Here is a 12388-nt window from a genome sequence, read left to right as displayed (position 1 = left end):
TAGGGATTTGTATTATTCATGCTGCAGAGAAATTTACAACCTCAATTCTTCACGGGTAGCGAGACAGACCCAGTTAGGCTCTGTTTTATTGCCCTCTTCAAATGCTCGTTGCCAATTTCTCAGTCAGTATTTCAGTAGATTCCTTTGGATGTAATTCTAAGAAAAGAACCTAAACAATTGAACTTCTGACGGCCATAGACGGCTACAGTGAATGAATATTCTGTAGGTGGATACCTTATATATGTATCATATTTGCCCCAGCTGGAAAACAGTGTGTGCACATTTCTCATATCCAACACTGGGACTGTGACCAAATCATCACTCCTGTTTTTATTAACTACTTTTATTATCTACTGACAGCGCTTTTACTTTGAGTGAGAGATACTTACTAACAATCTAACTTTAAATTGTGCAGTTGATCAATAGCCCATGTCACTGAAAGACTTACCTTTGTCAAACAGAGCTACTTTTCTTATTTGGTGTTGGTGGGTTACATGAATGCTTTTGTCAGATACAGACACTCTGCATACATTGTCCAATAAAAGGTTGAGAGGAAGCAATATATGGTCTATGGTCAAGTGTGTAGCAATGCTAGCACCACAGACATGGGACTGTTTCATTTCAGACTCTACTGAGGCTGACGGACTGTAAACAATAAGCTATTCTAAGTAGTGGAGGCCATGCAGCACATTAACCCCGAGGTCAAAGACCCAGTCCAGCTAAAATAACTCCTTTGACCATATGCAAAGAGATGCAGCTCAGACCTGAGTTAAACATACCAATATCTATAGTATGTAGGTAATCATTACTCTAAATACAGATGAATGTGCTGAATAGGCAGTCAGTTGTTGGCTAAAGTCTCTCCTGACGTGTTCAAATTGCTGATTTTGTGAGACCTACAGTTCAAATCAGCCCATTCAGGTTTTATCATTTACTACTGTGTGTTAGTTATGATATTAGTTCTAGTGAACACAATGTGTAGCAAGTTAAAAAAGCCAACCGCATTCACATGCTCAGTGTGTTGGCTTGCTAATCTTCAGTACAGTACAATAAAAACAAAGTACAGCGGTGAATGCAATTAATTTCCTTTCACAGACATTAATTAGTCATGAAAAATGCTTTTGATGTACTTGGACTAAATAACTGAGTGCATTCAAGGTTTTATGACCTCACTACAGGCAGAGAATGAGACCAAATCAACCGTGGAGCAGTTTAGTTAAATGGTTTTCTGGCACAGCAGTTTCTTTATACTGGTCACTCTATTTAATTTAGGTCCTTTTGGTCCATCTGTATCATCTCGTCCATTTTATGCAATGCATCAGCGCCACTATCACACACTCAGCATGATGCTGCCTATACCTTGTTAAACAGTAGGTCAAGTGTTCTTCAGTTTACCTTTATGTCTAAACGTACTGACTTGATGAGGTTTGAACCTACAGTTGTTTAGGAAATGACATTTTATGTGTATAAAAATCTTTAATTATGAAGTTCCTTCTCTCACAAGGCAAATTACACAGCTGTACCAAAGACTAAAAACTAAACCATGACCTGAAGAATCATGTCACATATGTTTATAAAATCTGAAGTAAAGGCCAAGTACTTAACGTACAGTACAGACAACCTGATATTGACTAAGAGACGAGGCCTAACAGATCGAGAAGCTCTGGACAAGCCTCTTTTCAATCCATCTTTCTCAGTGGCCCAATGTACCCAGAACAGCTGTGTGAGGACGCTTAGCTGTTAGGCCAGGATGACAAGCCATCGCTCAGCTTGATATATGAACTATTACATGTGAAAGAGGAGAGTTTGTTGAAAGGTATGATGGCACGCATATGTCAGTATCGATATGTCCTTATCATTTGTATTTTAGGTATTTATCGTTTGTTCAAAGGCAGGCGTGAGATCTTTAACTGCTCATACACGTTGTCTATGCAGCGCTTGCAGGCACAGGAATCCTGAAGTAGCTTAAGGCATGACAAGAACACTGTAAAGAGGTCATGTACTATAACTAAAGATTATATGGCATTTCTCCCGGTTTCTCTTGGCCTCCTAAGAGTTCAACAGCCTGGTGTTGAACCTAACAAGGTTCACCCTCACTCATCCTGTCGGTCTTAAACCAAACCTGTCCAAAAGTGTATGGTCGTTTTGTGACAACACTGAATGCTTTACTCTAATATTTTAACCTGTCAAATGTACAACAATATGTTGTATCACAAGAGGCCTTTTTAATGAGGCAGAATTTAAATAGAAAGTAAATATCTTACAAAAACGAAGTCAACATACCTTTACTAAAACAAAAACAAATTCATATAAACTTAGACCCGCTCAGAAATATATATTGCAGCTTTGCAGCCTAGCTGTATTGCATTCTTCAGGAACCAGTAGCCAGGTAGCTGAAATAAAAGCAAATTAATACAATAATATTTTAATAACATTATCACAGTAATTTACATGTCCAGACATTATCAACCAGACCGCTTCACATAAAATATTAGATTTATTAAATTGTAAAAATAATATGTTACATTAAACATGAAAAGATTCTTACTGTTTCAGCATCATGCTCCAGTCCTGTATCATGATGGTCCATCTCATCATCTCTGAATTCCTTAATTATCTGTTAAAATACACCCCAAACCATTCAGAAAATTATTTCAGCTCATCTAAACAGCTTTCATCTGCTTTGTGTTAACTAAAGTAAATATAAACAGTGATATCAGTTTTTATTCTTTATTTAACATACAAAATAGAGTTTGCCTTCTATTTTTCTGCATGTTTACACTGTGTTTACCTATTTGCAGTTTGCAAAGTTGGTTACAAAAGATTTAAGATTTAGGCTACAGTAAGTTTTAGGCTGTCAGGCCCCACAAAGCCTGAACAAATGTTATTACAACCCGAAATAAATAATGAGATGACTCACGTTTAATAGGTCGGTATATCTCTCTGGTTCCTTCTCCATCAGCGCTCTTATTTGGCTGTTGTAGTGCTCAGAGATGCTCTCCTCCACCGCCACAGTGCATGCCATTGCTCCCTCTTTTCCCAGCAGGGCAGTGGATGCGCCTAAGAGGTATCAAACAAGACAAATACCAGATTCTTACCATCTGTGGCGTGCAGCTCCTGCCTATAAACAGGTCTGAGGCTCAGCAAGTGTTGGTGACCTTGTTAGTTTTTTCATTAAAGGTATAAATCCAAATCAAACTAAGCTATGCTACATTGGTGAGAAGTGTGTTTATGGATTGTACCAACCCAATGCAAAGCCAACTATGTTCCAGAAGGGTAAGAGTGCTGTGGGTCGAACTCTGTTCTCCGCCAGAATTTCATTGAATTTCTCCAGGTGTTTCTTTTCCTGATCCCACATTTCCTGTAGAATAAGGACATTGTCACATTAAGCTAATACTGAATTAACACAGTGCGTCTTGTTTTGTTTTAAATAAAAACAGCACAAAGAACCATCTACTAAGCTCAGCTCCAAACTCATGCGCCGCGTCCGCACCTGGATGAGAGGTCCGGTCCTGGATCGGCCCAACACCGCCATCTGGCCGGCGTAGATGCGGTTGGCACCGTACTCACCCGCGTGGTCCACGCGTAGGATTCGGTGCAGCATCTCCTTCTCCTGATGGTCGCGCGGGGGCGGCACCACACCGTAAGCTCGCGAGGTCTGCTGCAGGGAGCCTGCAACAAGCGCAGCAGCACAACCCCGCATGACGGAGAACGACGCCAAGGCTCGAACTGTGGCACCGGTTGTAAATAAATTACATCCGTTAGCAAATACTTTTGATAAGTTCATAATTCGTAATGCTACTATTACGTATACTTTATATATACTACGTGTATATAATAGAGGGTGAACAGTTAAAAAAAGGAGACCATAACGCTATTGCAGTGTATACATCCCGTGGAGATGATAACGTGTTTTTAGCATGTTAGCACGGTAGCTCCTAGCTCTAGCTGCTAATGTTAACTACAAAAACCCACTGGTTACCTCTGCAGCACCGGCGAATCATCGCAGGGCCGACAGTGTGAGCCCAGCAGCATGCAGCTGTTTGTGTAGCTCTCTGCATGACATCAGCTTTATGGTTTGACTGTTGCAGAAGGGAAAACAGCGCAAACACAGAATGTCGCTGAATGTCAGAAGCTCGACGTGGCGCAGGCCGATGACGTAGGAGGGTAACGACCGGCGCAAAGCTGAACACACACTCCACTCCCTCCACACACGTGTTATCATAACCTAGAGAAGGGTTTAGGTCGTCAGTCCGAAGCAAAAGTTATTTCTCTCTCCATCTAACTTTAAATAAAAGTATATTTTTTGCCAATATATGAACACTATATAACAATAATGAACACAACATTATTACTGGGCTATTATGATATTTGAAATAAACTAGTTTACCTCACTGACCATGAATGGACAGAAGACACTAAGGGTTTTGGTTAAATAAACCAATAACAGTACGTCAGGATGAGAATATTCACCCACAAACAAATGTTCACTGTATCTGCTGTTTTATACACAGTTTGGAAGTTAGTCAGGGTTTTTCTCTCTTTACTTAGAAGAACTTAGATTAGGTCTCTGATATATTGTCAGAAATTCACATACAGTGAGATACACATATACACATAAGATATGACTTTTCCTGAATGGGGAAATTTTGCACACAGAAAAACACAGAATTGTTGACATTTTTGCAGATTTATTAAAAAAGAAAAACTGAAATATCACAAGTCATAAGTTGGTCATAAGTATTTGCTGTGACACTCATATTTAACTTAGCTGCTGTCCATTTCTTCAAATCATCCTTGAGATGGTTCTACGGCTTCATTTGAGTCCAGCTGTGTTTGATTATACTGTCCATATAAGACCTTACAGCTCATAGTGCATGTCAGAGCAAATAAGAAGTGCTCACAGACAGAATTGTGACAAGGCTCAGATCTTACAAAAAAATCTGCTGCACTTAAGGTTCCTAAGAGCACAGTGGCCTCCATAATCCTCAGATGGAAGATGTTTGGGACGACCGGAACCCTTCCTAGAGCTGGCCATCGGCCAAACTGAGCTATCAGAGCCTCGGAGCCTTAGTGAGAGGTACAGAAGAACCCAAAGATCACTGTGGCTGAGCTCCAGAGATGCAGCGGGAGATGGGAGAGAGTTGTAGAAAGTCACCCATCACTGCAGTCCTCCACCAGTCGGGGCTTTATGGAGAGTGGCCCGATGGAAGCCTCCCCTCACATGACACAAGACATAAAAGCCTGCATGGAGTTTGCTAAAAAAGCACATGAAGGACTCCAAAATCGTGAGAAATAAGATTATCTGGTCTGATGAGACCAAGATATAACTTCTTGGCTTTAATTTTAAGCCGAGTGGAGAAAACCGGGTACTGCTCCTCACTTGTCCAATACAGTCCCAGCAGCGAAGCACGGTGGTGGCAGCATCATGCTGTGGGGGTGTTTTTCAGCTGTGGGGGACGGGACGACTATAGTTGCAATGGAGGAAAAGATGAATGCGGCCAAGTACAGGGATATCCTGGAAGAAACCCTTCTCCAGAGTGCTCAGGACCTCAGACTGGGCCGAAGGGTCACCTGCCAACAGCACGATGACCCTAAGCACACAGCTAAAATAACTAAGGAGTGGCTTCACAATAACTCTGACTGTTCTGTTCTGACTGTTATTGAACAGCCCAGCCAGAGCCCTGACTTAAACCCAATGGAGCCTCTCCGGAGAGACCTGAAAATGGCTGCTCACCAACATTTACCAACCCAAGAGAACTGAAGAGAATCTGCAAGAAGGACTGGAGGAGGATCCTCAAATCCAGGGGTGGAAAACCTGCATCATTCACAAAATGATGATGATGATTTGAATACTTGTGACCAGTTATAATTAGTTTTTCTTCGTATAACTCTAAACTGTTTTTCTGTCAACATGTGGTGCTGTGTGTACATTTAATGAGAAAAAAATGAACTTAAATGATTTAGCAAAAGGCTGCAGTAATAGTAAAAAATAAGGTGATCTTTCCCACCATAAATTGAGATTTTAGCTTTTTGTGTATGTCTATTTTGCTGCAGTCACTCGGCTCAGGAGGAGTTACAGTACTTTGGCTTACTGTATAATCACCCAGTCACTGTAGCTGTTTATTGTTGTGGACAGTCCCAGGGTCATCTGGAATCTATCTCTGTGTCCTGGACAGGTCCCTAGTCTGTCACTGGACACAAACAAACCCACACCCAGTGTTCACCGAGTTCACCTGGGCCCACATATCTTTGGCCTGTGGGAGGAAACCAAGCGTTTAAAAGAATGAAGTAAATATAGAAAATTACCTTTTGGCCAGACACTCTGAGCCGTTCTCTGTCAAACAAATCATGAGTGGATCTTTTGTTTAGGCTTGTTATGTAAGGCCCACTTTGACAATAAAGCAATCAGGCAAGTCTGTGGCGCAATCTGAGTTGTAGTTGATGGTCTACAGGTGGCAGTGTTACACAGATAAACTTGTCTGACTTTTACCAAGCGTGAGCTCAGTTTATTGTTGCAGTTTCGGCCAAATGCGTCCCTGCACTTTGCTGTCCATCGAAGCAAAGCACAATGCTGCACTATTAGACTTCCCAGGTATGTAGGTTTGATTTCGGGGTTTGATAATCTGACACTAACACTGCAAAGCACATAAAATACTGCAGGAACACAGGAATCTGTGGAATGATGAGGTTGACTGCTACAGAGCGGTGATGGTCGTGAGTAAACAAGGCCGGGATAGTGAATGGCGGGGTGTGTCGGTTTTGTCTGTGTATGTGTTTGTGGTGAGACACCGGTTGTGTTTCCCTATCGGACTGTCTGACTGTGGGTGGCTTCGCATGTGTGGCTGCACATTGGTATGTGTGGCTTTGCTTTTGTCATGTGTGTGTGTGTGAGTGTAGGTCACAGGTATGAGGCTGGACTGAAAACAGGCCTGTAGAGGCTGAATTACACAGAAGAGCGCAGCCTCAACATTTAATTGATATTTGTTTCATTACAGACATGAAGACATTAGCACATTTACTTGTTTCTAGTTCCGCTGTGACAGCATATGATTATTACATAAAATGTGCACAGAGAAGGGAGGGACAGTTTTTGCAACACCTAAAAACTGCAAGTCATATTTGCTGGCACACTTTAAGCTATAAGTTGTTCTTTTTAAGTCAACAGGTCAAGCTCATCTGTTACTTCAGCAATTTTGGTTATTAGCTTAAAAGAAATACAAATTGTGACTTGTAAATGCTATAAAAATCCTGTGTTTGTCTACTTTGTAATAAGTTAAGGGAGATTTTAAGATTTATGCATGGTGTGTCATAATAGGTTAAAGCGGGCGTGTGTGTTGGGCTACTTAAACATCAGATCCAGTGGGCCTTACAGGCAGGGGCGTGATGTCTGTGGACAGGCTGGAGTATGTCTGCGCACATGAGCCAAGTGGTTTGAGGATCTGTGGAGAGAAAACCCAAGTGGGTTCAGCGGGGCTTTAAATGAGCCGTCTGACAGGTGGAACGTCTGCCCAAAGAGTAAACAGTCCCTCATAGGTTTTAGCAGATACATTAGATAAGTGAGTCTAACGCTCAGTAGTGCGACTGAAGAGGAGACCAATAGAAAAGTCTCTTTGTGTGTTACTGTATGATTGATGAGTGGATGCTGGCCTGCGTGTGTGTCCATGTACCTGTATGTGTACGTGTGTTTGTGTAGTGTTTTCATGCACCCATGGACGTGTGTGAGTCTGCACACCCTTGCTCCGAGGCTCTGGTCAGACAGTGCATAGCTGTGGTGGGACGCAGGCTCTAGACTACAGTGAGTCAACAATGTCTGCTCTCATTGAGAGGAGACATGAGAGGTCTTGCCTCATTTGGTTCCTCAGTGGCGTGGTGGGTCTCCCAAAGTGTGTGTGTGTGTGTGTGTGTGTGTGTGTGTGTGTGTGTGTGTGTGTGTGTGTGTGTGTGTGTGTGTGTGTGTGTGTGTGTGTGTGTGTGTGTGTGTGTGTGTGTGTGTGTGTGTGATGTTACTGTAACAAAAATTTGTTATTTCCCCAAAACTGTAAAATATATGACAGCAATTTGTCTCAGTGCCTGGTTACACACATAATATTGTGCTCACGCCTAAGTACACAGGGAAAAAAACAATGGGTTTTGTTATGATCTTATCCTTTTTTAACTCTGGATGACATTTCACTTTGGGGTGAAGATCTGCATCATCTCAAAGTGGAAACTTCCAACGTTCCTCTGTGGAAGCGGTTCCGTGTGGGCGTGCGCACTGGAGGGAATTTCTCCTATATAAAAAAAAAACAAAAAAAAACAATGAAGGCAATGAAATTTTAAATTGCCCTGTGGAATAAAACTGTATAAAACTTGAAAAAAAGTTACAGCATATTTGCTGGACTGGCCTTTCGCAAATAGGAGGATGTTTATTGAGTGGATTTTCACAAAGTACCAGAAGTTGTCCTTTAAACTATGTTCATGTAGGTCAATTAAAAAAAAAAGGAATGTGACACCCTCTGTCCTTAGATCATTGAATCATAAAACCCCAGACCTCTAAGAAAAGTACCTTTTCTTCAGGTCCTTAAAAATATTGGATTCAACAATGTCAGTGTCAGTGTGTATCATAGTTTTGAATATAGATTTCAGAAACATAGTGAAAAGGTCAAAGGTCACAATTATTTATCATTATTTGATTTGAATACAATATATGGATATACATCAACAGTGAGTAGAAGTTTCAGTGTAACTTACAAAACAAGGTTTACTGAGTGTAACTTGGACTTGAAATAACTTGGAATTTTGGACCCAGAAAACTATGTCATGTTGATTTATAAAAGTATAGCATTTCCCCTCCAATTCAGGAAAAACTGAATTATCCAAAACCCCTGTCAACACGTTCACATTTTGAAAAACCACACTGAGCCAGTACAAGTGCCAAAAACAAAAATAGCCAAGACAATTTTATCTCGTTCAGCTTTTTCAGTTCCTCCTAAATTTAGATCCACCCACACAAGGGAGAGTAAACGACCTCTGTTAAGGTGTTTTTATGTTTTCTCTATGAACCCTGCACATGTGAATGTGCAGAGACAGTCTCCTACAACAGGCCTGGATTGGTCGTCAATACATTTTCTCCTCCAAAACCTGTTACAAGAACAAGGCAACTTGCAAACCTGAAGCACCGGTTTTGGCTTTTTAAAGTTGACCGAAGGTCAACGGGAACAAAGAGCGGCCACTGGAGCCCTCGGCCTCGGCCACTTTGGTTTTAATCCAGAGGTCAGTGGAGGACTGATATTAACAAATATCAGTGTAGCTGCTCTTGGCAGTAGAAATTCTTGGGCGGCCTGGTATTCCCCTTAAAACAACACTTCTTCAGTTTATGGGGAAATTGAAGTTATGCAACATTGTTTTAAAAAGCTAACTACTTTATGGTTTGGTGGTATCCCTCTGAAAAAGACAATAAGTCTCATAAAATAGTACATTTTCTGATTTAAATTCTCCAAGTCTCCTAAAAAAGCCACCTAACACTTTTTATAGATGGCTGTACAAGTTTAAAACCAGAGAAAAGTGATTTCTCTTCCACTATTGAATTGTTTACGCTTTAAAGTCCGTACAGGCCCAGTGAAATCACAGCCTAACCGCCTGTTTTCATGAACACTGCAGTGTATTTAGCCTCGTCTGGTACAAGTTAAATGGCCCTTGTCTGTCTGGCTCTCCTGCTTAAGTGAGTTTGTTGCACCACGGAGAGATAATGTTCAAATCTGTGGCTTAATTGAAAAACGTGCACATGTTGAGGCGAACCTCGTCAAGACGCTCAGATTTCCGAACGGACCCAGTCCTATAATAACTGCCATTCACAACAGGAAGCCTATAAAGAAAACACATTTATAGCGACCTGACAGTGTCAGGAAGCATGTAAACAGGTTTGGGAAAATGAGTCAAAAGTACAGCCTGCAGCCAACAGACGCTTCACTTACGGCAGCTCACACACATCTGCTGGTTTATGTAAAGGAGGTGTGTTCAGTGGGAGAGCGGGTGAAAGAGGCCGCGTTCTGCGAGCTGCTGTGCAACGCAGCGGCTCAGATTAGAGACGTCAGTTCTCACGTTCACGCCGATTTTCAAACGTGGAGGCAGATGCATTTAGGGAATCTTTCATTTGCAGGGTGTGATGCAAAGCCCAGCAGCCCTTTCTTTTTTACGAAACCTGTCATTTGAGCAGCATTTCCTGTCGGCCACAGGATGTGGCTCCTCGCGCTTCGCCTTCGCTCGTCCTATATGGTTTTCCGGAAGTCCCGTTTGTCTCTGATTTACAGAGTGCGAACTGTGGCTCACCCGAGTACATACTGTAAAACAAACAATCCCAATGAAAAGAACGAGTGAAGAATTGCGTGTGTGTCAATTTCGCTTCTTTGAAAGAGTTTGACCCTTTAAAAAACAAATTTCAGCAAATACATAAATACAGTATTTAATACACTTTGCCGCTGCTGCTGCTCAGGCAAACGCTCGTTAACCACCTCTGCTGCTGTTACGATCGCTGCCAGAGTGGAGGCTGTGGCTGAGTTCTGTGCCAGTCCCAGCACATAAATATGATGTTATAGCACCAGAAGCCATCTAGCAAATGTTACTGGTCGTCGCCGTCCCCTCATTGTCCTCAACCCGTTTGTTTCCCACCCTGTTTTTCCAGCGCGCAGCTCCCCAATAAGCGTCAGCCGTGATTCCAGCCTCCCCCTCACTTTTCCTGGTGGTATTTTTAGAGGGGCTCGGCCCGGCAGTGCGGTCCTCGTGTTGTTTTCTGTTGATCGCTGCCTTGCCACGCTGGTGTGATGACCCGCAAAGAGCTGGTGCCTCCACACGTCACAAGAGGCCGGAACGAGTGGGAGTCAGGCTCCGGGGTCTATTAAGGCAGGAGGCAGCTGCTCACATTATTGGGCAACAAGTGAAGGGGGGCCGTCCCGTGGATTTCCACTTACGGCTATTTTTGGTGTGAGCAGCAGGTCTGTTTTCAGTTTAGAGAGAACCCACAATATCCTATTAAGCCATTTCAAAGCGATTCATCAGTGTTTAAGTCAGTCTCAAAGATGAATGATGGATAAAAATCACCAACATATTACATGATTATAAAGTAAATCAATTAATTGATATTATAGCACCTAAAGAAGAGTATAACTAAAACAAAACTAATGTGTACTTTTAAGCACTCCACAGGATGTGATCACTGCAGCGTGCGTGTGGAAGCGGCCTGAAACAGCTGGACTGTGGCTGGGTCAGCAGCGAGGCACAGGCAGGTCATCCAACTCCAACTCACCACCGGCTGACGCATCCAGCACAGCCGACTTCAACTGAGTCTGTGGTTTGAATTGAATCCTCAAAAAGAGCTTAAGTGTCCAAATGATATAAGAGCGTGCAAGTCTCTTCAAAAACGTTTATTTGTACGTGTAGGTTTAGGCGAGTGGTGAGCGAAAGCATTTTGAACCCCTGGAAATGGACGGATTTCATTTCGGCTGCGCTCATATTGACAGGAAAATCCAACTTAAAACCAGGATTGTGCTAATGAGCCTCTGGGTCTATGATCACAGTTCAGTTCATTAATAGGAACCTCAGAGGCAAAACCACAGGAACCAACAGGCAACAACAGTGACTGGAAAGTTGGTACTGACCGGTAATAAATGGTCATGAGCCGATTCGCCTTCTGTGAGTCAGTCCATGCTGTAATCACCCTCAGACAAACACTTGGAGCCTACAATTTACACAGGCGGCAGATTTCACTGAAATGAGGCCCAGTCGGGATATTCTCTGAGGAATATGTTGCTTAAAAAGCAAAAAAGAGGACGTTTTTTTTATTACAGACAGCGAAATAAGGAAGTAACTACTATAAACACACACAATCTTCAATTGCATTAAAGAATTGTGTGGTTCATGTGTTATTAGATTACATTTAAACCGTAATCTTTCTTTAATCTTCCTAAACCCAGTCCTCAAGTCCCAGTTTACATGTGTCTTACTCTCAATTCATGTCACTGTTGCTTTAATGTTATTATGTTATTATTTTCACTGTTTGCCCCAAATGTAAAAAAGTAACGGCTGCGTACTATCGTAATATTGTTATTGTCATCCTGATCATCTCACTTTAAGCAACGCGTCTTTCCTCGAAGACACACGCGCGTCTCATTGCTCTCTTCAGCAGCAGCGTGCGATCAGTGAAGCTGAGACTGCTTTCCTCTTATGAATGAGCCGCTCCTCAGCAGGTGACGGGGCAGTGGATGATAAATACTAGCATCACCCCACTCACACAGGCATGTGAGAAAGGTCTAGAGTCTGAGGAAAGTCACACGACGGACACACACACACGCACGCACGCGCGCACACACACACACACACACACACACACACACACACACACACACACACA

The 12388-nt window shown here is 42.3% G+C and overlaps 1 protein-coding gene across 2 annotated transcripts; it reads right to left on the bottom strand.

The window, feature by feature from the left end:
• Window positions 1–2203: 2203 nt before the first annotated feature.
• On the bottom strand, window positions 2204–4174 carry coq7 (coenzyme Q7 homolog, ubiquinone (yeast)). 2 transcript variants are annotated; one of them, XM_029159911.3, is made up of 6 exons: window positions 3983–4174; window positions 3494–3729; window positions 3247–3361; window positions 2921–3060; window positions 2549–2617; window positions 2204–2393 (listed from the first exon to the last, which is right to left on the bottom strand). In XM_029159911.3, the coding sequence occupies exons 1-6, from the start codon at window positions 4059–4061 to the stop codon at window positions 2316–2318; spliced, it is 717 nt and encodes a 238-aa protein (XP_029015744.1). In that variant the 5' UTR covers window positions 4062–4174; the 3' UTR covers window positions 2204–2315. The 2 variants fall into 2 exon arrangements, with proteins under 2 accessions (XP_029015744.1, XP_029015754.1); XM_029159921.3 differs by having other exon boundaries at window positions 3494–3672; window positions 3983–4173.
• Between the last annotated feature and the right edge of the window lie 8214 nt (window positions 4175–12388).

This window comes from Betta splendens, chromosome 1 (assembly GCF_900634795.4).
Source record: "Betta splendens chromosome 1, fBetSpl5.4, whole genome shotgun sequence".
NCBI lineage: Eukaryota > Metazoa > Chordata > Actinopteri > Anabantiformes > Osphronemidae > Betta > Betta splendens.
Note: the sequence above shows the minus strand (reverse complement) of the source record. Positions and strands in the feature narration are given on the sequence as shown.